The 20,590-nt window shown below is 47.5% G+C and overlaps 1 protein-coding gene across 1 annotated transcript in view; it reads right to left on the bottom strand.

Moving 5' to 3' along the window:
* Positions 1-6,186: 6,186 nt before the first annotated feature.
* Positions 6,187-20,590, bottom strand: part of USP43 (ubiquitin specific peptidase 43) — a 77,318-nt gene continuing 62,914 nt past the window's right edge. The window contains exons 7-15 of the mRNA XM_077458596.1: positions 19,575-19,731; positions 19,361-19,472; positions 16,265-16,365; positions 15,220-15,297; positions 14,502-14,628; positions 13,617-13,950; positions 9,100-9,258; positions 7,715-7,867; positions 6,187-7,504 (exon numbers count right to left, since the gene is read on the bottom strand). Coding sequence (XP_077314722.1) covers positions 6,525-7,504; positions 7,715-7,867; positions 9,100-9,258; positions 13,617-13,950; positions 14,502-14,628; positions 15,220-15,297; positions 16,265-16,365; positions 19,361-19,472; positions 19,575-19,731 — 2,201 coding nt within the window. The 3' untranslated portion in view covers positions 6,187-6,524. The remainder of the gene's footprint in view (positions 7,505-7,714; positions 7,868-9,099; positions 9,259-13,616; positions 13,951-14,501; positions 14,629-15,219; positions 15,298-16,264; positions 16,366-19,360; positions 19,473-19,574; positions 19,732-20,590) is intronic.

Raw genomic sequence — 20,590 nt, 5'->3', positions numbered from 1 at the left:
GGTGCGTGGCGGTAAAGAAGGCCGGGCTGCCACTCTAATGAGCTTTAAAAAAAAAAAAAAAAAAAAATCACGTTACCTTCATTTGCTAACAACAAATGAAGCAATGCACAGACCACACAGCGGATGTGTAAATGGGTACATAAAGGGTAAGTTCACCTTTGTTCATCTTTTTTTTTTTTTTCTAAATTCCAGACCCCCCCCCCACTACCATGTACCAATTTAGCATTAATGTCATTATTTTGCAAAAATAAAACAGTTTCCTGTTTATTCTGCACAGGCTCATCTCACTCTCTTCATAGCTGTGTAGACACACTGCTCCATTACTTCTGCCTTACTTCCTGGGCAGGCTGTAGGTCAGGACACAGGAAGGAGTTGACAAACTGAGGCTGGATGATGCAGGGGGTGTGTGCTAATGAGGTCAGCTGGTCAACTCCTCCCTGTGTCATGACCTAAAGTCTGCCCAGGAAGTAAGGCAGAAGTAATCGAGCAGTTTAAGGAGGGAGGGGGAGGAGGGGAGAAAGGGAGGAGGGGGGGGGGGGGGCAGGAAGGTAGAGGAAGAGAGAGGGAAGAAGAGGAAGTAGAGAGAGAAAAGGATGAAGGGAGGGGGAAGGGGGAAGAAGGATGAAGGGAGGGGGAAGAGGAAGGAAGAGAGAGCGAAGGAGGGGGGAAGGAAGGAGGGGGAAGAGGAAGGAAGGAGGGGGAAGGAAGGAGGGGGAAGGAGGAGGGAGGAGGAGGAGGAGGAGGAAGGAGGAGGAGGAGAAGGAGAAAGAGGAAAGAGGAAAGAGGAAAGAGGAAAAAGGGAGAGGGGGGCGAGTGGAAGAAGCAAGAGGAAAGATTAGGGGGTGGGGAAGGAGGAAGAGGAAGGGAGAGAGGTGGGGGGAAGAAGGAAGATAAAGGGAGAGAGGAGAAGGAGGAGGGGAAGTGATGGGAGAAGGAGTAGGAGAGGAAGGGAGAGGGGGGAAGGAGGAGAGAGAGGGGGGAAGGAGGAGAGAGAGGGGGGAAGGAGGAGAGAGAGGGGGGAAGGAGGAGAGAGAGGGGGGAAGGAGGAGAGAGAGGGGAGAGAGAGGAAGGGAGAGGGGGGGAAGGAGGAGAGAGAGGAAGGGAGAGGGGGGGGGAAGGAGGAGAGGAGAGGGGGGGGGGAAGGAGGAGAGAGAGGAAGGGAGAGGGAGAAGGAGGAGAGAGAGGAAGGGAGAGGGAGAAGGAGGAGAGAGAGGAAGGGAGAGGGAGAAGGAGGAGAGAGAGGAAGGGAGAGGGAGAAGGAGGAGAGAGAGGAAGGGAGAGGGAGAAGGAGGAGAGAGAGGAAGGGAGAGGGAGAAGGAGGAGAGAGAGGAAGGGAGAGGGAGAAGGAGGAGAGAGAGGAAGGGAGAGGGAGGAGGAGGAGAGAGAGGAAGGGAGAGGGAGGAGGAGGAGGAGAGGAAGGGAGAGGGGGGAAGGAGGAGGAGGAGGAGAGGAAGGGAGAGGGGGGAAGGAGGAGGAGGAGGAGAGGAAGGGAGAGGGGGGAAGGAGGAGGAGGAGGAGAGGAAGGGAGAGGGGGGAAGGAGGAGGAGGAGGAGGAGAGGAAGGGAGAGGGGGGAAGGAGGGAGGAAGGGAGAGGGGGGAAGGAGGAGGAAGGGAGAGGGGGGAAGGAGGAGGAAGGGAGAGGGGGGAAGGAGGAGGAGGAGGAGGAGGAGGAGGAGGAGGAGGAGGAGGAGGAGGAGGAGGAGGAGGGGAAGGGAGAGGGGGGGGAAGGAGGAGGAGGAAGTGATGGGGGAAGGAGGAGGAGAGGAAGTGATGGGGTGGGGAAGGAGGAGGAGAGGAAGGGAGAGGGGGAAGGAGGAGGAGAGGAAAGAAAGGGAGGAGGAGAGGGAAGGGAAGGAGGAGAAGAGGAAAGGAGGGAGGGAAGGGAGTGGGGAGAAGGGCCGAAGGGAGACGTTGGAAAGGAAAAAGGGGGGGGGAGCTGGGGGGATGGGTGTGGAGAGAGATAGAGATCCCCTTTTATATCCAAAAAGGCAACGTTTGTCAAGAAAGAAAGTGAGGAAAATCGGGACACAGCAATATGAAAAACCTGACAGAGGTTCTAACCTTTCACCCCATCCAAATGGACAACAGAGGGGTTAAAGAATGAATAAAGAGTTCCTGATAATACCGGTTTTACAGAATATAATGAGATTCTGTGTCAGCATTAATATAACTTCTGTATTACACCCCATTGTTCCAGAACCCCTGGGGGTTGACTGGGGTTTGATTAGGTAAAGAAAGGTTAGACCCCTGTTAGATGTTTTTTTTTTTTCTCTGACTGTGTGCCATTGGGGAGATTTTTCTGCACTTCCTGTCCCAGAGACCTAACAGGAAATGGAAGGAAATCTCTCTGACAGCTGTCACTAAAACTGGTGTCTCCACTGGAAGATTTCCTGTTCAGTTGATAATGGTGTCCAGGACAAATAGGGGGAGGGGGGGGGGGAATCCGTCCAGCGGACAGAAGACCTCAATAAAAATAAAAACCTGACAGGGGGACAATCTCTCCCCCCCCCCACTTTATCCCAAAGTAAAAAATAAAAGTTTTGGCCTCATATACTTTAAATGTTTTTGTCATATCACATTTGTACAGACAGAAGGTATGTCCAGTCCATAAAAAAAAAAAATATCCATAAAATACACTTTGGCGCTATAGCAATGCGCGGCTCTTTTCTTTTCGTAGGAATAATCCCCTTTGATACAGTGCAAACATGTCAGAGAAGAGCTTTTGTCACAATGTAACCCGTACAGACAGAAAAAAACAAAACAAAAAAAACTACTTGTGCAGTAAAAATAGCACCTTGGGGGAGGGGATTCCCTGCGGAGTCGCCGTTGAAAGCGTTTTCATCTTCCCCCGGACCGATTTACACGAAGGATGAAGAAGCCCTTCTAATGGATTAACAAATACAGCCCAAGGACAACTCAGATTGGAGGATTTGATCTCCAACGACAGAAAGCGAGAGAGCGTGCGTCCGTGCAGACGAGTACACATAGGGGGCGGAACCCTTCCCCTGAAAATTCCATGGGAAGAGCGCTGGACCCAAAGTAAAAAAAAAAGGATAAGGCTTTTCTATTGTCATACTTTTTTTTTTTTTTTTTTTTTTTAACCACGACCTTCAGAAGATTTACCCCCCCCCACGACCTTTTTTTGCGATACGGAACTGCGGTACTTTGATTGCCGGGTCGTGCGACGCCGTATCCAAATAAAATGGATGTGTGGAGAAGAACCCTCTTAATGGGAATTTAGCGGCGCTGGGTTCGTCTGTATTTGTCTCAAATATCTTTTGTACAGTTTGTAATAATAAAGAAATTGTAAACCTCTTCAACTTTCTTCTACTTACCTTCATACCAACCCAGCGCCGCTAAAGTCCCATTAAGAGGGTTCTGCTCCACATATATATTCTAGGGATGTTGGCACATTAGCAGCTACTTTTTTTAGTCCCAAATAAAATTCATGTCCCTTTTTTCCCTTTTTTCCCCCCATAAATAGAGATTTCTTTTGGTGGTATTTGATCACCTGTGGGCATAGGACACACCCCCTGGCCACGCCCCCTTAAAGGAGAATTGTACATAAAAAAAAAAACAAGCTTGGTTAAACCCACAAGTTCTTTTTTTTTTTTTACTACTATTCCATTATATTGGTTTTTGGAATTTACAAATGCAGCAATTTAGAAACCAGATGAAAATCCGGGACAGTCCCTGGAAAACCCGGGACAGTCCCTGGAAAACCCGGGACAGTCCCGGCACTATGCTCTCGGTCCCCACTAACAATAGGTAGACCAGCGAGACCGACTCCTGATCATGTGACCTCTGTGACCGCCAGCCACGGGGGGGGGGGGGGTCACATGACCACCAATCCTTCCCTCCACACATGTGTACAGACCCTATTAAAGGGATGTGGGGGCTGGAAAGGAAGGGGTTAAAAGGAGGGTAAAAAAAAAAAAAATGGCACCTGATTCGCTCCCCCCCAAAAAAAAAAAAAAAAAAATGATATCCAACATTTACATCGATTCATAAAGAGGTTAAAGAAAGTCAGCAATGGCGGGACCATTCGAGCGATTTAACGTAATGTAGGCCTGGTAGTTACTTTCAATGAACCCCCATGCAATCTGCCAATACACCACTAGGTGGCGCTGTGATAACGCATATATTGAACTGTGTTTACTGCCAGAGTCACACGCAGATAAGGGGGGGGGGGGGGGGGGGCGGCTGGCCTTGGTTCTACTTCAGCTACTCTGTATCTTATTTATAAAAGATGCAGGAGGGGGAAGAAGAATAGTAGTGTTGCCCAAAGGCACGCAATCACAAGCATTCTTTGTTAACCTCACATTACAGAAAAAAAAAAACACACACAGCGAGGATTTGAGTGCCGCATGTAATACATTGTCCACCCTTCAATTACTAAAGGCTTTTGTAGAGCGGTGTTCATGTCGGGCCTTTTCCACGGGCTGCAAATGCAAAATGCAGCGACTGGTGAAGAAAGGCGGCTTTGAGTGCAATCCAAACATACCTCCCTAAGAGCCGCTGCGTCCGACGAAACGCAAAGCAGGTCGGTCACCTACACTACGCCATTGGAATCAACAGGGATAGGCTTATCTGTGCTTCTTAATGGCAGCAAAACACCCGTCTACCCAAAACCCCAATGAAGGGCAATTTATTTAAAAAAAAATAAAAGTATTAAAAGTTCTGCAATGTAAAATCATTAACAGTAAAAAGATCATTAAAAAAAATATCCGTCACACCTCTAAATAAATATAAAACCCCTCCCCCCTTATTTCCAGGACCTTCTTCTGGGAGAGTCTTCACTTGTCACCATACCTGAACATGGCGCTACAATGTATACATTAACCTGCACCGATACACTGTATAGAGCCGGCACCGACACATCGTAGACAGCCTGCACCGATACATTGTATACCACCTGCACCGACACATTGTATACAGCCTGCACCGACACATTGTATACAGCCTGCACCGACACATTGTATACAGCCTGCACCGACACATTGTATACAGCCTGCACCGACACATTGTATACAGCCTGCACTGACACATTGTATACAGCCTGCACTGACACATTGTATACAGCCTGCACTGACACATTGTATACAGCCTGCACCGACACATTGTATACAGCCTGCCCTGACACATTGTATACAGCCTGCCCTGACACATTGTATACAGCCTGCACTGACACATTGTATACAGCCTGCACTGACACATTGTATACAGCCTGCACTGACACATTGTATACAGCCTGCACTGACACATTGTATACAGCCTGCACTGACACATTGTATACAGCCTGCACTGACACATTGTATACAGCCTGCACTGACACATTGTATACAGCCTGCACTGACACATTGTATACAGCCTGCACTGACACATTGTATGCAGCCTGCACTGACACATTGTATGCAGCCTGCACTGACACATTGTATACAGCCTGCACTGACACATTGTATACAGCCTGCACTGACACATTGTATACAGCCTGCACTGACACATTGTATACAGCCTGCACTGACACATTGTATACAGCCTGCACTGACACATTGTATACAACCTGCACTGACACATTGTATACAGCCTGCACTGACACATTGTATACAGCCTGCACTGACACATTGTATACAGCCTGCACTGACACATTGTATACAGCCTGCCCTGACACATTGTATACAGCCTGCACTGACACATTATATACAGCCTGCACTGACACATTGTATACAGCCTGCACTGACACATTGTATACAGCCTGCACTGACACATTGTATACAGCCTGCACTGACACATTGTATACAGCCTGCACTGACACATTATATACAGCCTGCAGCTGCTCCAGAGCTTAGTAAATGTGCTGAAGATCGACTTTATAAAGAATAATCACATGCAAGGAAAATAAAAATAACAAAAAACAACATTTTTGCTTGCACATGATTGGATGATGGAAGTCAGAAGAGCTCTCCGTCGTTTACTAAGCTCCGGAGAGTATATTGGCCTTTAGTAAATCAACCTCATTGCAGATAACCTGAATGGATAATTGTACACAACCTGCGCATTGATAATGATCAGAGCAACTCTGCCCAGATAAAAAGGGCCCACAAACAGGTCTTTTCTGCGGTCCCCACCCTGAAAAGGCCATCACAGGTCCAGCGTTTGGAGGAAAATAGCTGCTGGTGTCACAGGTCTGATCAAGTACCTTGTACTGTTTATTTCTTTGGAGAATTTACCAAAGGATGATATGCCATACCCCCCGTACTTTATACTATGTAGGAAGAGCTCACTCAGGCTGGTGACAACAGTAGCTCCGTTTTTGGCTGTGAGATGTAGGGATTTGTTGGGTGGGGTCCAGTACAGCAGTGGAGACATGGTGGGGAACAAACCTGCAATATTCTGTTCTTTAATACAATAAATATGAGATCCCAAATGCCCACTGAGGACCGCCAGCGTAAGCAACAAAGAACGCCAGGTTCTCCTATTATAGTCATTGTCATAAAGGTGGCAAAAGGGAGTTAAGAGCACTGTTAGAAGCTGGATTCAGGCACCGTTTTCTTCCTTCCTAGGGAGGAAGTTTGATATCTCATTCTCTGAAGTGTACCTGAGGATGACTTTTCTGCTGCTGCCTGCCTGGCAGCTTGGTGAGTCGCACTTCCGTTCTTGTACAGAGAGGTAGACCTCTTCATAGTCCACTCCACCTTATTCTGAACATTGGTTGAGCTATGGGCTCTCCTGATGTCCATCTGAGCTTTGCTGGGGGTATGGTCCTCTTTCTGACGACGTGGCATGGTGCCACTTGTCCTCCCATCCAAAACCCCATTAGGTAGAGATGTCCTGGTTGTCCTGGCTTGGAGGTCAGTTTTAATGTTGTCCGACGTGCTCGGCCTTCTGGATTCTTTCTTCGGTAAACCAGTAGACCTAGACTTTGCTGACTTCTCCTCCTGAGGTCCAGTTTCGGAGGTTCTTGGCCTGCTGCTGTCTTTAGTAAGGATTCTTTGGTTTCCATCTCCCTTTTTACCTAAATTTCCTTTTCCTTTTTGAACAGAGTCAAAAGGGGCTGGACCGTCTACACCCATAGTCCTGTGTTGGGATTGTGAAGGCCCATCTCCTTTCTCAGTCACAGCACTGCTATCTTGGCGGCTCACTTTATCTCGAAGCTTTCCATCTGAAGTATCTGTCTTTGCTGGTCTTGATTGACCACTGGCTGAGTTGATTTCATTGGCACCATGAGTATTCACATGGTTTACCTTTGGCTGAGGTCCACTGGTTGGCTTGTCTGTGGTGGTCATCAATGGCACAATAGACTCATTTGTGTACTTTGGCCGACGGCCAGATTCTAAATATTCCACTAGTTCACCAGTCTTGGGCTTTGCCTTATCCTTTGCTCCGAATGACCACCGGAGTGGCATCGCCTTACTGAGGCTCAGCTTTATTTTGGAAGCAGATGACAGTTTCATGCTGGCACTACGACCCTTGACTCCACGGACAAAAGACTTTGTGCCACAACCTGCAAGAAAAAAAAAAAAAAAAAAATAGTTGACCACCCTAAAATATTCTATATGGCCAAATGTTTGTAGATATCTGACCAATGCCATCACATCTATATGATCTTGTTGGACATTTCATTATAAAACCGTATGGAGTTGACTCTCCCCTCCACAAAATCATGATTTTGAATTGTCTGCGTGGATTTGTACTCATGGAGCCACATATTTACCTTGGTCCAAGTCCTCCTCATCTAGGAAGACCACAGAGTCTGGACTTTGAGGAGGTGGTGAGCAGTTGGTAGTAACATGAGACGCCAAACTCTCTCTCTTGCTTCCATTCAGCCGAAGGACCCAGTGGTCCGACATGGAGGAACTTGTGGAACCTGTAATTACAGTGCAAGATCCTAAAAACTTGGTGAAATTAGAACCAAGAAAAACCTTCAACTTTCCATCATGGTAAGCCTCTGTTTTGATGGTACCTGCAAGCACATGATTCCACAGTAGGGTGGAAAAAAAAAAGCAGACTGGAAGCCATAGTCTAGGGGTCTCCAAAATGTCTAACCAAAGGGCCAGTCAACTGTTTTTAAGACTTTAGGGGTGCCAAACAGTGGCCAGTGGCAGTAGAAAATATCCTGTAATCATTGGACATAAACTATGCCTATCTTTGGTGTCAGTGGGAGGAATAGAGCCCCATGGGCAGGGCTGTCTTTAATATTGATTGGACCCTGGGCAAAAAAATTCTTGGGGCCCCCCCATGCAGTTTCACGCTCCACCTGCTCCGAGACATACAATAAATAGCAGCTAGACTTAAAATCAATTTACTGTATCAGATCAGGCAGAAATTGCGTTTGGTTGCCAGCAGTTACAGCTTATTGTTGCTGCTTACTGACTGGTTGCTAGAGGTTACAGCACACACTACGGCTCACTGATTAGTTGCTAGAGGTTACAGCACATCATCTCCTCAGTGCAGGGGAGCATGATATACATATGAATGCTGCCTTTATTTACATATCAATGCCAGTGGCCGCAGCTATTTACTTAGTAATGCTGCTGCTATTTACATATGAATGCCGGTTATTTACATGTAAACACAGGGTCTGCAGGTGAGTCATCTGTAAACAATAGGGCAGAGATGGGCAGCATTAGTACCAGCACTTCACACTGACATATTGGGACACAGCACAGGACTAAATCATCAAGGGACAAGGGAATTTAAACTGGGATAGTTGGCAAGTATGAGGAAGCTGCTATGGGCCCCACAACAATGACAGGGCCCAGGGCAGCTGCCCCTTTTGCCCTGCCCATGGGTAGTAGAAATTATTCCTCAGTGTTGGAGTCTAAAGGAGGAATAGTGCCCCAAAAGGTCAGATAAAGGCAAGCAAAGGGCCACATTCAGGTTTGGAGACCAGGTGGACACTACTGCCATAGACAATACCAACAAGCAGTTTTGTGTTAATAAAGTCTCCTCCAGATGTTGCCACCTTCCAGTAACACACACCAAACCTCATATATGCATCTCCACCCACTCATTCCTAAGACTTTCTTCCCTGTTAGGGTTAGTTCTATTCAGGACAACAGTCAACCCTAACTGCCATTATCCCAAGAGTTATAGTACCTCTTACGGAGCTGCTGGCAGACCAGGCCGGGATGGCGTTCCTCTTTTGGTAAAACAGCAGATAAGCCCCCCGGGTGCAGACCTCATCCTCCTGGACCAATTCCACGTTACTGTCATCATAACTGTACCATCGAGCATCCATTGAGTTCCTGCAGTAGGCTGAGGGCACAAAAAGGGACATGGGTGAATTAACTGGTGGAATTTAGGGTTTTCTTTTTGTTTTTTGTTTTTTTACTACTACTTTCTAACTGAAATGAAAAGTAGTAGATGGATAAAACTCCTGCCATGTTGGGGAGATTTCCCTTTACTTACCTATCTAGAAGTGAGAGGAAAGTTTTCCAAAGCGAGGGGAAAGAACATTTGTCCCTCACTAACTGTTCCAGAGACGGCTGTAAAATTTTTGGATTTCCCATAACTGTTTGTCCTGCTGTTGTATCTGATATGCACAATAAGACTCACTAGGCTAGAGATCAGAGTTGGCTCCAAAAGGCAGATCAGATGCCACCCTAAAAAGCCAAATTCTCCTTCCACATTTACCCAATAATGGGTCTTCATAGCACCAGATGACCTTTTCTGAATCTGAAGTGCGAGTCTTGACAACACAAAGTCCTGTGGGCTTCCAAAGAACATGGTTGGTGGTTCTAGTCAGCATGTGAAGCATATACAATTGACTTTATTGTAGTGTGAAGTAAGATGAGGTGGGATTTGTGGGTCAAGGAAGTCTTTTGAAAGGGAAAAAGAAAGAGAAGTTCAAGTTCCTTTCCCATTACGAAACCCAACGTCTGGTGTTCATGTTTATGGTACCTCGATCTTGGCGACTGCCATAGGAAATTAAATCCTTTGCTTGGTCACCTACCCTTCTCCATTGTATGGGCATCCTTTTCTCCATAGAATATCATTACCAAGTAACTCTTGGTAACCCCACTACCAGGGGCGGACTGACAACTCATGGGGCCCCCGGGCAATAGGAGATTACGGGGCCCCCAGGCAATCAGACAGGTAGGTACTGGAGAGGTGGGGTAGATATAATCTAAGGATTTTTAGACCAAAAGGATGTCGGGAAGGGACATTTCAGAGACAGATGTAAGAAAAACACAGATTTTTACATACTGTCCCTGGTTTTACTGAGGCTGGCAACCCTGATGGGGCCCCCTAGTGGCACGGGGCCCTCGGGCAGTGCCCGAGTGGCCCAATGGTCAGTCCGCCCCTGCCCACTACCACAAAGTGTGTGTAAGACTAATGAGGGGGCATCCTGTTTGCATGGTCATCTACTTCCTTCATAGGATGCCCCCCCCCCTTTCTCCATAGCATATCATAACCAAGTAACTTTAAGTATTTTACAATTTCAGAAGCTCCCTATTTTAAAGGCTATATAGGGCTTATGAGAGGACACTAACTGTCATAGAAAATGTAGCTCCTGTGCATGGTCATCTACCCTTCTCCATACTATGGGCATCCCCATTCCTCTATATCCTGGTCACCCCACACACCCCCCACCCCCTACTCCATAGTATGGCCACCCCCTCCTCCATAGCATTCCATTACCAAGTAACTCTTAGTAAAACTATTATAAAGGCCACATAAGACTAATGAGTTTTAACTGCCATAGGGAATATAGTTCCCGAGTGTGTGGTCATCTACTCTCCTTCAGAGCAGAGCCATCCCCCTCCTCCATAATAAGGTCATCCTGCCTTTCACCATAGCATGGTCATCGCTCTTCCTACATATTATAGTCATGGTAGGAAATGTAGCTTCTGTGTCCAAGTGATCATCTACCCTCCTCCATAGTATGGGCATGCCCCTTTCCTCTATAGCATATTACCAAGTAACTCTTAGTTGTCCTACTATAAAGGCTATACAAGACTCATGAGGGCATAATAACTGCTGTAGGCACATGGTGGCACTTGTGCCCCCCGTTCCTCCATATCATGGTCACTCCTTTCTCGCCTTCTCGATAGCATATCATTACCAAGTGACGCTAAATATTTTATAGTTTCAGCAGCTCCCTATTAGAAAGAATATATAGGGCTAATGAGGAGGCACTAACTGCCATAGGAAATTTAGCTCCCGTATGTGGTCATCTACCCTCCTCCATACCATATCATTACCATGTAACTCTTGGTAACCCTATTATAAAGTCTATATAAGTCTAATGAGGGGGCATTAACTGCCATAGGGAATATAGCTCTTTAGTGCGTGGTCATCTACTCTCCTTCATAGAAGAGCCACCCCCCTCCTCCATATTAAGGCCATCCCACCCGCCACCTTAGAATGGTCATTGCTCCTCCTCCATATTAAGGCCATCCCACCCGCCACCTTAGAATGGTCATTGCTCCTCCTCCATATTAAGGCCATCCCACCCGCTACCTTAGAATGGTCATTGCTCCTCCAAATTAAGGCCATCCCACCCGCCACCTTAGAATGGTCATTGCTCCTCCTCCATATTAAGGCCATCCCACCCGCCACCTTAGAATGGTCATTGCTCCTCCATATTAAGGCCATCCCACCCGCCACCTTAGAATGGTCATTGCTCCTCCATATTAAGGCCATCCCACCTGCCACCTTAGAATGGTCATTGCTCCTCCTCCATATTAAGGCCATCCCACCTTCCACCATAGAATGGTCATTGCTCCTCCTCCATATCATGGTAGGAAATGTATCTCCTGCGCAAAATGGTCATCGCTCCTCCTCCATAACATGGTCATGGTAGGAAATATACAGTATCTCACAGAAGTAAGTACACCCCTCACATTTGTGTAAATCTTTTCTTCTCTCTTTTCATGTGACAACACTGAAGAAATGACACTTGTCTACAATGTAAAGTAGTGAGTGTACAGCTTGTATAACAGTGTAAATTTCCTGTCCCCTCAAAATAACTCAACACACAGCCATTAATGTCTAAACCGCTGGCAACAAAAGTCAGTACACCCCTAAGTGAAAATCTCCAAATTGGGCCCAAAGTGTCAATATTTTGTGTGGCCGCCATTATTTTCCAGCACTGCCTTCACCCTCTTGGGAATGGAGGTCACCAGAGCTTCACAGGTTGCCACTGGAGTCCTCTTCCCCTCCTCCATGATGACATCACAGAGCTGGTGGATGTTGGAGACCTTGCGCTCCTCCACCTTCCATTTGAGGATGCCCCACAGATGCTCAATAGGGTTTAGGTCTGGAGACATGCTTGGCCAGTCCATCACCTTTACCCTCAGCTTCTTTAGCAAGGCAGTGGTGGTCTTGAAGGTTACTTAGTGAGCGAGGTTGAAAAAAGACAAAAGTCCATCAAGTCCAACCTATGGATTTGTGTTTGGGGTCATCATTATGGAATACTGCCCTGCGGTCCAGTCTCCAAAGAGAGGGGGATCATGCTCTGCTTCAGTATGTCACAGTACATGTTGGCATTCATGGTTCCATCTCAATGATCTGTAGCCCCCCAGCACGCATGCAGCCCCGGACCATGACACCCCCACCACCATGCTTGACTGTAGGCAAGACACACTTGTCTTTGTTCTCCTGTGCAGGGGCGTAACTATAGGGGGTGCAGCAGTCAGGACCGCAACTGGGCCCTGTGATGCAGGGGGCCCATGCAGCCCCCTCTACATATGGCCGGCAGCAGCATAAGCAGCCTGCACACACTATTACATACCCCCTCCATATCCCCCTGGGGACAGGGACCCCTTCTCACGTGGGGACAGGGACCCCCACCTCCCCTGGGGACAGGGGCCCCTTCTCATGTGGGGACAGGGGCCCCCATCTCCCCCGGGGACAGGGACCCCTTCTCACCTGGGGGCAGTAACTTCATCTGCCCTGGAGAAAGGGACCTCATCTCTTCTGGGGACAGGGACCCAATCCTGCCTAGGGACAGTCCCCCAAAGGGGCACCTAAAAATGTAAAAAAAATAAATAAATAAAAACTACTGATACCAGTGGTGGAACTACAGGGCTCACAAAGGTCATACCTGTGACCACGCCCTGGAGTTCCACCGCCGGACTCGGAGGGAAGGGCCCTGGCTGGGGTTCAGGGGGGCCCTTCATGGTTTCCTGCATCGGGGCCCAGAAGGTTCTAGTTACGCCACTGCTCCTGTGTGCAAGTGATCATCTGCCCTCCTCCATAGCATGGTAATCCCCCCCTATTTCATATCATAGTCACCCCACTTCCATAGTTTGACCTTCTCCCCTCCTCCATTGCATATCACCAAGTAACTTAAAGACTATATAAGGCTACAGAGGGGGCATTTTTGGCACAAGAACAGATCCAGAATAAATGATCAGATGTTCCGTAACCCTCAGGAGCCATTTAAAGCCCACTGCACCCTTAAAACCAACCATAACCCTTCCTTGTTTACTCTAATGCATTCTACCAGAATTAAGTTTGGCTGAATTCTCCTGACTTTTGCCAAAATTTCCAGAAAAAGGAAGCTCTCATTTTCCTTTCTCTGAAATGAAGTATTTATGTGGAAGGGGGAGGGGATCCTGGAGGTATTTATATGATGTAGATATAGAACGCACAGAACATTTCCTCACCTGTGTAGTGTCCGCCCTGCAAGCTCCCATGGTGATTACACACGGCGTACAGGTCATACAAGACGTCCGTCGGACCCCCGTCCATCTTCCACGAAGACCACTGTCCTGAGGGACCTTTGCATCCCTGGCCCCTCTTGACCACATGGGGCGCCATGTCCATCCCCAAGAGAGGGAACCTGACCAAAGTAGATAGTTTATTCCTGCGCCCACCCACCTGCCGGAACCTCTTAAGGTGGATAATAAGGATGTCCGGGATGGTCCATAGGCTTAGCTTGACCGTTCCTTGCTGTAATACTTTGCAGTGAGGGCACCTCCAGGCATCGTCAAGGGCCAACTACATCAGAAAGGTAAAATAAAAAGAAGTTGAAACCAATAAAAATTAGAGAAGACCTAACAGGAAGGGATTCTTTCCTGTAAGAGCGGTGGAAAGATTAGGGTTTTACTATCAAGTAGTTGTAGAACAGAGGGGGATCTTTAGTGGAAAAGTAGATAAACCACATAATAACAAAGATTTATAAGAACTATACGGTTGAGGAATAGAAAGCATTTTTTATACCAACAGTGGTAGTGTTCTCTTATAAGAAGGTGGTCTTTACTGTAAAAGAGTTGTCAAACTATTTTTTTGCTCTAATAGGAAAGTGTTTTTTACTGTATAAGTGACTGTTAGAAAATAGTATATATATATATTTTTTTGTACTGAAAGTGAAAGCTATGGAAAGGAAATTGTTACTATAAAAAAAACATTTAATGTACATTACAAGGAGGGTTCTTTGCTGAAACAGCAGGTAAGATGTGTAATACAAAAGGATTTTTTACTGTAAGAGCAGCTAAAGAAAGAGCAACGAGAAATCTTTCATTTATAACAACATGGCGGCCAGCACTCACCTGCTCCTCCTTAGTATAGAGCTGGAAGCACTCATCCAACGTGCAGTTCTGCTGCTGGTGGTCCAACTGCTGTGTCCTCACCGACTCGTCATCCTTCACCACCTCCTCCTGGATGTTCCCAAAAAGTCTACAAGAAACATATATGTTGAAGCACAACTCCGAAATGATGTCATACTTCCCAGGAGTCTACAGGCCTGTCCATGTTTCTTACTTCTTGTTCTGCCCGATACATGCCAATTGGACAGGAAGTAGGGAGATTTGCCATTCACTTCTTGTTGTGCAACATACGTGCCAATTAAGAAGTGGGGAGATCTCCCCTCATTTCCTGTTCTGACTGATATATGCAAATTAGACAGGAAGTGAGGAGATTTCCCCTCATTACCCGTTCCATCCTTGTGCCAAATGTGGGAAGATTTACCCCTCGCTTCCTGTTTTACTTGATATGCACCAATTAGACAGATAGTGGGGAGATCGCCCCTCACTTCCTGTTCTGCCTGATATACACAACTTAAACAGGAAGTGGGGAGATTTCTCCACATGTCCAGTTCCGTGTGATCCCATCCACATAGAGAAGATGGGGGGGGGGGGGAATCTCCCAAAGAGACCCATGCACAGCAATAAAAATTTGACAAAGCTCCCTACCCTTCCCTCAACTTACCCACAACTGAAAAATAAAAAAGTTTTGGCTGAAGTTGTAGAAATGAAAAGTCGGACGTACCTCTCTTTGGTTTTGGAGTCCCATTCCACAGCCAGCTTGACATGAGGCGGCCCCCCACTTCCACAGAGCTGCAGAGCCCTGCAAAGGAAGGCGACCATTGTTGTAAATTCCACTTGCATAACTGCAGCAAAAAGGCGCACTCCACCTAAAACTATCACTATACATTTAGGTGGACATAAGCAGGCGGAGTCACCCATCTGCTTCTAGTCATCTGTACACCCGCTGTGCCCATTATGAGGGGTTCCCACCATCCCTGTGCTGAGTTCCCGGGTCTGTACACCCGCTGTGCCCATTATGAGGGGTTCCCACCATCCCTGTGCCGAGTTCCCGGGTCTGTACACCCGCTGTGCCCATTATGAGGGGTTCCCACCATCCCTGTGCCGAGTTCCCGGGTCTGTACACCCGCTGTGCCCATTATGAGGGGTTCCCACCATCCCTGTGCCGAGTTCCCGGGTCTGTACACCCACTGTGCCCATTATGAGGGGTTCCCACCATCCCTGTGCTGAGTTCCCGGGTCTGTACACCCGCTGTGCCCTCTATGAGGGTTTCCCACCATCCCTGTGCTGAGTTCCCGGGTCTGTACACCCGCTGTGCCCATTATGAGGGGTTCCCACCATCCCTGTGCCGAGTTCCCGGGTCTGTACACCCGCTGTGCCCATTATGAGGGGTTCCCACCATCCCTGTGCTGAGTTCCCGGGTCTGTACACCCGCTGGGCCCATTATGAGGGGTTCCTACCATCCCTGTGCTGAGTTCCCGGGTCTGTACACCCGCTGTGCCCATTATGAGGGGTTTCCACCATCCCTGTGCCGAGTTCCCGGGTCTGTACACCCGCTGTGCCCATTATGAGGGGTTCCCACCATCCCTGTGCTGAGTTCCTGGGTCTGTACACCCGCTGTGCCAATTATGAGGGGTTCCCACCATCCCTGTGCTGAGTTCCTGGGTCTGTACACCCGCTGTGCCCATTATGAGGGGTTTCTACCATCCCTGTGCTGAGTTCCCGGGTAGGTGCACCTTTTAAGGGTTAACGGCATCACATATACAGACCTGTCGATGGCGGCGTGCTGAAGCGGGCGAGCGTCCTTGGCAGATAAGTAGCAGTTGCTGTCCGGAGCCCCCACACGAATGTGAAAGAGGACGCCGCCACTCTGCGGAGAGAAAATGAAGAGTAAAAATAAATTCCTGTGAAATGACACCAAATCAGCGATAAGACGATTTTCTTTTTGTCCTTTCATCGGCAGTGCCCCTCCACCGCCTCTCTTCAACCTACGCAGAGAGTCCTCTCCTCCAGCTGCGGCACTGAGATCCCCGCGGTGAAGCTGACCCCGGCTCTCCCACCACATGGAACATGCTCAGAATATAAAAGGAGAGCGGCTCGGCCTTTCAAGTGCCTAACACAGCAAAATGGATTCAAAACGTCTATAGCGGCCGACGCAGGTGGTCACGGCGACCGGGAATTTTATTTTTGGACCAAGTTTTACACGCTGATCCGCAGACATTTTGTACATTTAAAGCAAAAGCAAACCACTAAAATCTCATAGAAGCTTTAACAAAATGTCATCTCAGAAATTCATTTTTAACTTTTTTTTTTTTTTAATCTGAAATCTGCAGCTTCTATTAAAATAATTCCTGGTGATCCTGCCATGGAGGTCCTTGTTCGGGCACTTCCTGTAATAGGGGGGACAACACCCCGTCTTCCCATTGCACTCCCAATAAGACAGGCTTCAAATGAAGATTACAAGTGGCCCTTTCTGCACACATCACTGGGTCCGGGGCAGCTGCCCCTTTTGCCCCACGTTAAAGATGGCCCTGCATTAACCCGGCATGGTCCACTGTTGTCATCATCAGGACAGCCACCCTGATGCCTTTTATGGTTAAAAAATAAATAAAAATAAATGCAGCTCAGTGGGAGGAGTCATGGCGCAGCCAACAAATCATCTGGGAGCGGTCAAGAGGTGGACCGCAAATCACCCGCAGAGGATTACAATAAAAGGTCAGGTTATGGAAACTGCAATGGACTTGTTTTTGAAGGTCCAACCTTGCTCTGAGGCCCCATTTACACCTCGGAATTTTGTAGCTTGAAGCTCAAAGCTCCAAAATGCTGAAGGAGGAAAAAATAAATACAAAGTGGAAGAAAATGCTGAAAAACATAGCAACAGATGATGAAACAGATGATATGTTTCTTTATTGGTGAATAAAAAATGTCAACACTCAAAAAACGCTGTACAAAAACGCTCACGGATGCAACACTCAAGTGTGAATGCAGCCTTAGCAAGTCATGCAGAAGATCCAAAAGATGATGACCTCAAAACTTCCATGAACTTTTTGACATTGTATCTCCAGCGCCTAGAGGTGATTCCGTTCGCATTGTGCGCTATACAAGTATTTCATTCATGATGGTCAGCCTTGACCTGTCTTAGTAGCTCAGTGATCTGGAGCAAGCATTAAGATCCAAGGATTATGGCCTTCAGGCTTCCATTAACCATTTGACATTATACCTACAGGATGCTCATCCTCGTCCTTCCTTAGTGATTCACTGATCTAGTCCAAGCAAAAGCTCCAAGGATGATGGCCTTAAAAAAGATTCAACATTATACATTTAAGATGGTAATCCTTCCTCGTCCTTTCTCAGCGAGTCACGGACTCGGGATGTGGAAGGTTCAAGAATGAGGACCTTAAAAGTGGTTGTAAACCCTTACAAACCACTTTGACCTACAGATAAGCCTAGATTAAAGGATTACCTGTAGGTCCAAGCAATATCTCCTAAACCTATATGGTTTAGGAGATATTTGCCCGAAAACGGGCACCGCTGTCTACGGCGCATGCGTCGCGCAGGCGCACTGAGCGCGGCATTTCCAAGATTGGAGCTGCTGCGCGTGTCGGCTCCCGTGCGCATGCGTGGGAGTGACATCATCGCGGCTTCGCCGAATGACAGCGGCGGAGCTGCGAGACGCCACCAGCAAGATGGATGCGGCGGACTACAGGGGACAGCGGTGACTTCGCTGGCTCCTGTGTCAGGTAAGTGACACATAATGGGCTACGATGCGATGCATAGTAATCCATTATGCTTTGCCTTTGCAGGGAATGAAAGAGGAAGTAAACCCTGATAAAAATTCCATCAATCAATAGATACCTTCAGGATTGTCCTCCTTGCCCTTTCCTAGTGAGTCTCTAGTCTCAAAGCGGGATTCCACCCTAAAGTGGAACCTCCGCTGATCGGATCCCTCCCCCCCTCCGGTGTCACAATTGACACCTTTCAGGGGGGAGGGGGGTGGAGATACCTGTCAAAGACAGGTATTTTCACCCACTTCCGGGCATAGACTCCCGTGGGAGTCTACGCCATTTCCTGTCCTGCCGCGCTGTCTGCTGGGACACACACGGGTCCCAGTGACAGCGCAGAGATTTCCTATTGCGCGGCGCGGCTCGCGCATGCGCAGTAGGCAACCGGGAAGTGAAGCAGATTCGCTTCACTTCCTTATTCCCTCACCTAGAATGGTGGCCGCAGCAGCCGAGGGCCGAGCGATCGATCGGCCTCGGCATCGCTGGAACCCGGGACAGGTGAGTGTCCATTTATTAAAAGTCAGCAGCTGCAGTATTTATAGCTACTGGCTTTTAATATTTTTTTTTGGTGGAATCCCTCTTTAAGTAACCATCCAAGGAGGTTTAAGGATGGCGGTCTTAAAGCTTCCACTACCATTTGACATTGTACTTTCTGGATGGTCCCCCTTGCCCCTGCTTTGTTAGTCACTGACGTGAAGTATGCAGAATGTTCAAGGAAGATGATCTTAAAAAGTTTTCATTAACCAGTGGACATTTTACCTTCAGGACTGTCCTCCTTGTCCTTTCCTAGCGAGTCACTAATCTGACGCAAGAGCAGAAGGTTCATGGATGAGGACCTTAAAAAGTCTCCATTAACCATTTTACATGGTACCTTCAGGGTGATCAGGGCTTTCCTTAGCAAGCTTGGAGAATGCAGAATGTCCAAGAGTGATGGATCTTCTGCACCAAGAATGACGGCCTTAAGGCTTCCATTGACCCTTTGACACTGTACCTTAAGGACAGTCATTCTTGTCCATTCTTAGTGAATCCCTGGTCTAAAAATTGAGCAAAATGATTCTATTAACCATTCGAAATTGTACTTACAGGCAAGTGTGCATCACTCCTCATCAAGTAATGGGTCTTCGCCAGGATGTTTTGCTGCAGCTGATCCCAACTTACTGTCCTGTCTTCCCTCAGGACCAGCGGAGGGCCAAACCTGTAAAAGTTAAAGACATGCTCAGTGAAGAGTCCCAGTTGTAAAGATCATGGAGGACAATGTTTAGTCTGAAGAAATGTTGCTTTTATTGAAGCGAGTTACCTAGAGGCTGGTTTACCCGTGCCATCCAGGTTGCACAGGAGCAGGAGAAGCTTCGAGCTGGAGGCCAGGAACTCTGAGGAGACGGATCCTCCTCCGGGTAACCTCGTTGCATTTGCGTCAAAGCTGCGGGGAGAAGAGGGAAGGCTGTGGGGGTAGCCTGCAAATGGAAAGAAAAGCACGCGTGAAAATGCACGTAAAAAGGCAAAACTTTTTTTTTTTTACTTTTGGACAAATGTGGGGAAGGGTAAGGCCCTCCGTTAAGTTTTTATTGCCCTCGTTAGTATTTTTTTCATTACAGGTAACATGAAATGGTTTTGAATCTCTATGTTCATGAGCTTGGCCAACCACCTTCAGAGGCTAGACATTTTTACATTGGAAACCCACCCGAGGTCCTACTAGATCCAGAACAGGAACTAGTATTTTCAGGTGTTCACCAATGACCACACTAATATTTTTCTCATTACAGGTTATCATAAATATCCATATTCATGAGCCCGGCCAGGTTGCCATCTTCAGAAGTTAGACATTTCAGAATTTGAAACCCACCTACAAAAACCAGGAGCCTCGGGTAACGGAAGGGGAACTAGTATTTTCAGGAGTTCATTAATGACAGCCCTAATATATTTCTCATTACAGGTAACATGAAAAACTCTTGAATCTCCACGTTCATGAGCCCAGCCAAGCTACCATGTTGATACCATCTTCAGAGGCTAGACATTTCAGTATTGGAAACCCACCTGAGGTTCTTCAAGAACCTGGAGCCTTGGGTAAGAGAAGAGGAACTAGCATTTTCAGGAGTTCATCAATGAGAGCCCCAATATTTTTTTCATTACAGGTTACAATGAAAAAGTCTTGAATCTTCATGTTCATGAACCCGGTCAATCTGCCATGTTGGTGCCATCTTCAGAAGCTAGAGCTTTCTGCATTGAAAACCCACCTGAGGTCCTACAAGAACCTGGAGCCTTGGGTAACAGAAGAGGAACTAGCATTTTCAGGAGTTCATCAATGAGAGCCCC

The sequence above is a fragment of the Lithobates pipiens genome, unplaced genomic scaffold, assembly GCF_037356315.1.
Source record: "Lithobates pipiens isolate NorthernLeopardFrog02 unplaced genomic scaffold, aLitPip1_a1.2 Scaffold_28, whole genome shotgun sequence".
In the NCBI taxonomy this organism is placed as follows: domain Eukaryota; kingdom Metazoa; phylum Chordata; class Amphibia; order Anura; family Ranidae; genus Lithobates; species Lithobates pipiens.
The sequence above is the reverse complement of the archived record's forward strand: the minus strand, read 5'-3'. Positions and strand labels throughout refer to the sequence as shown.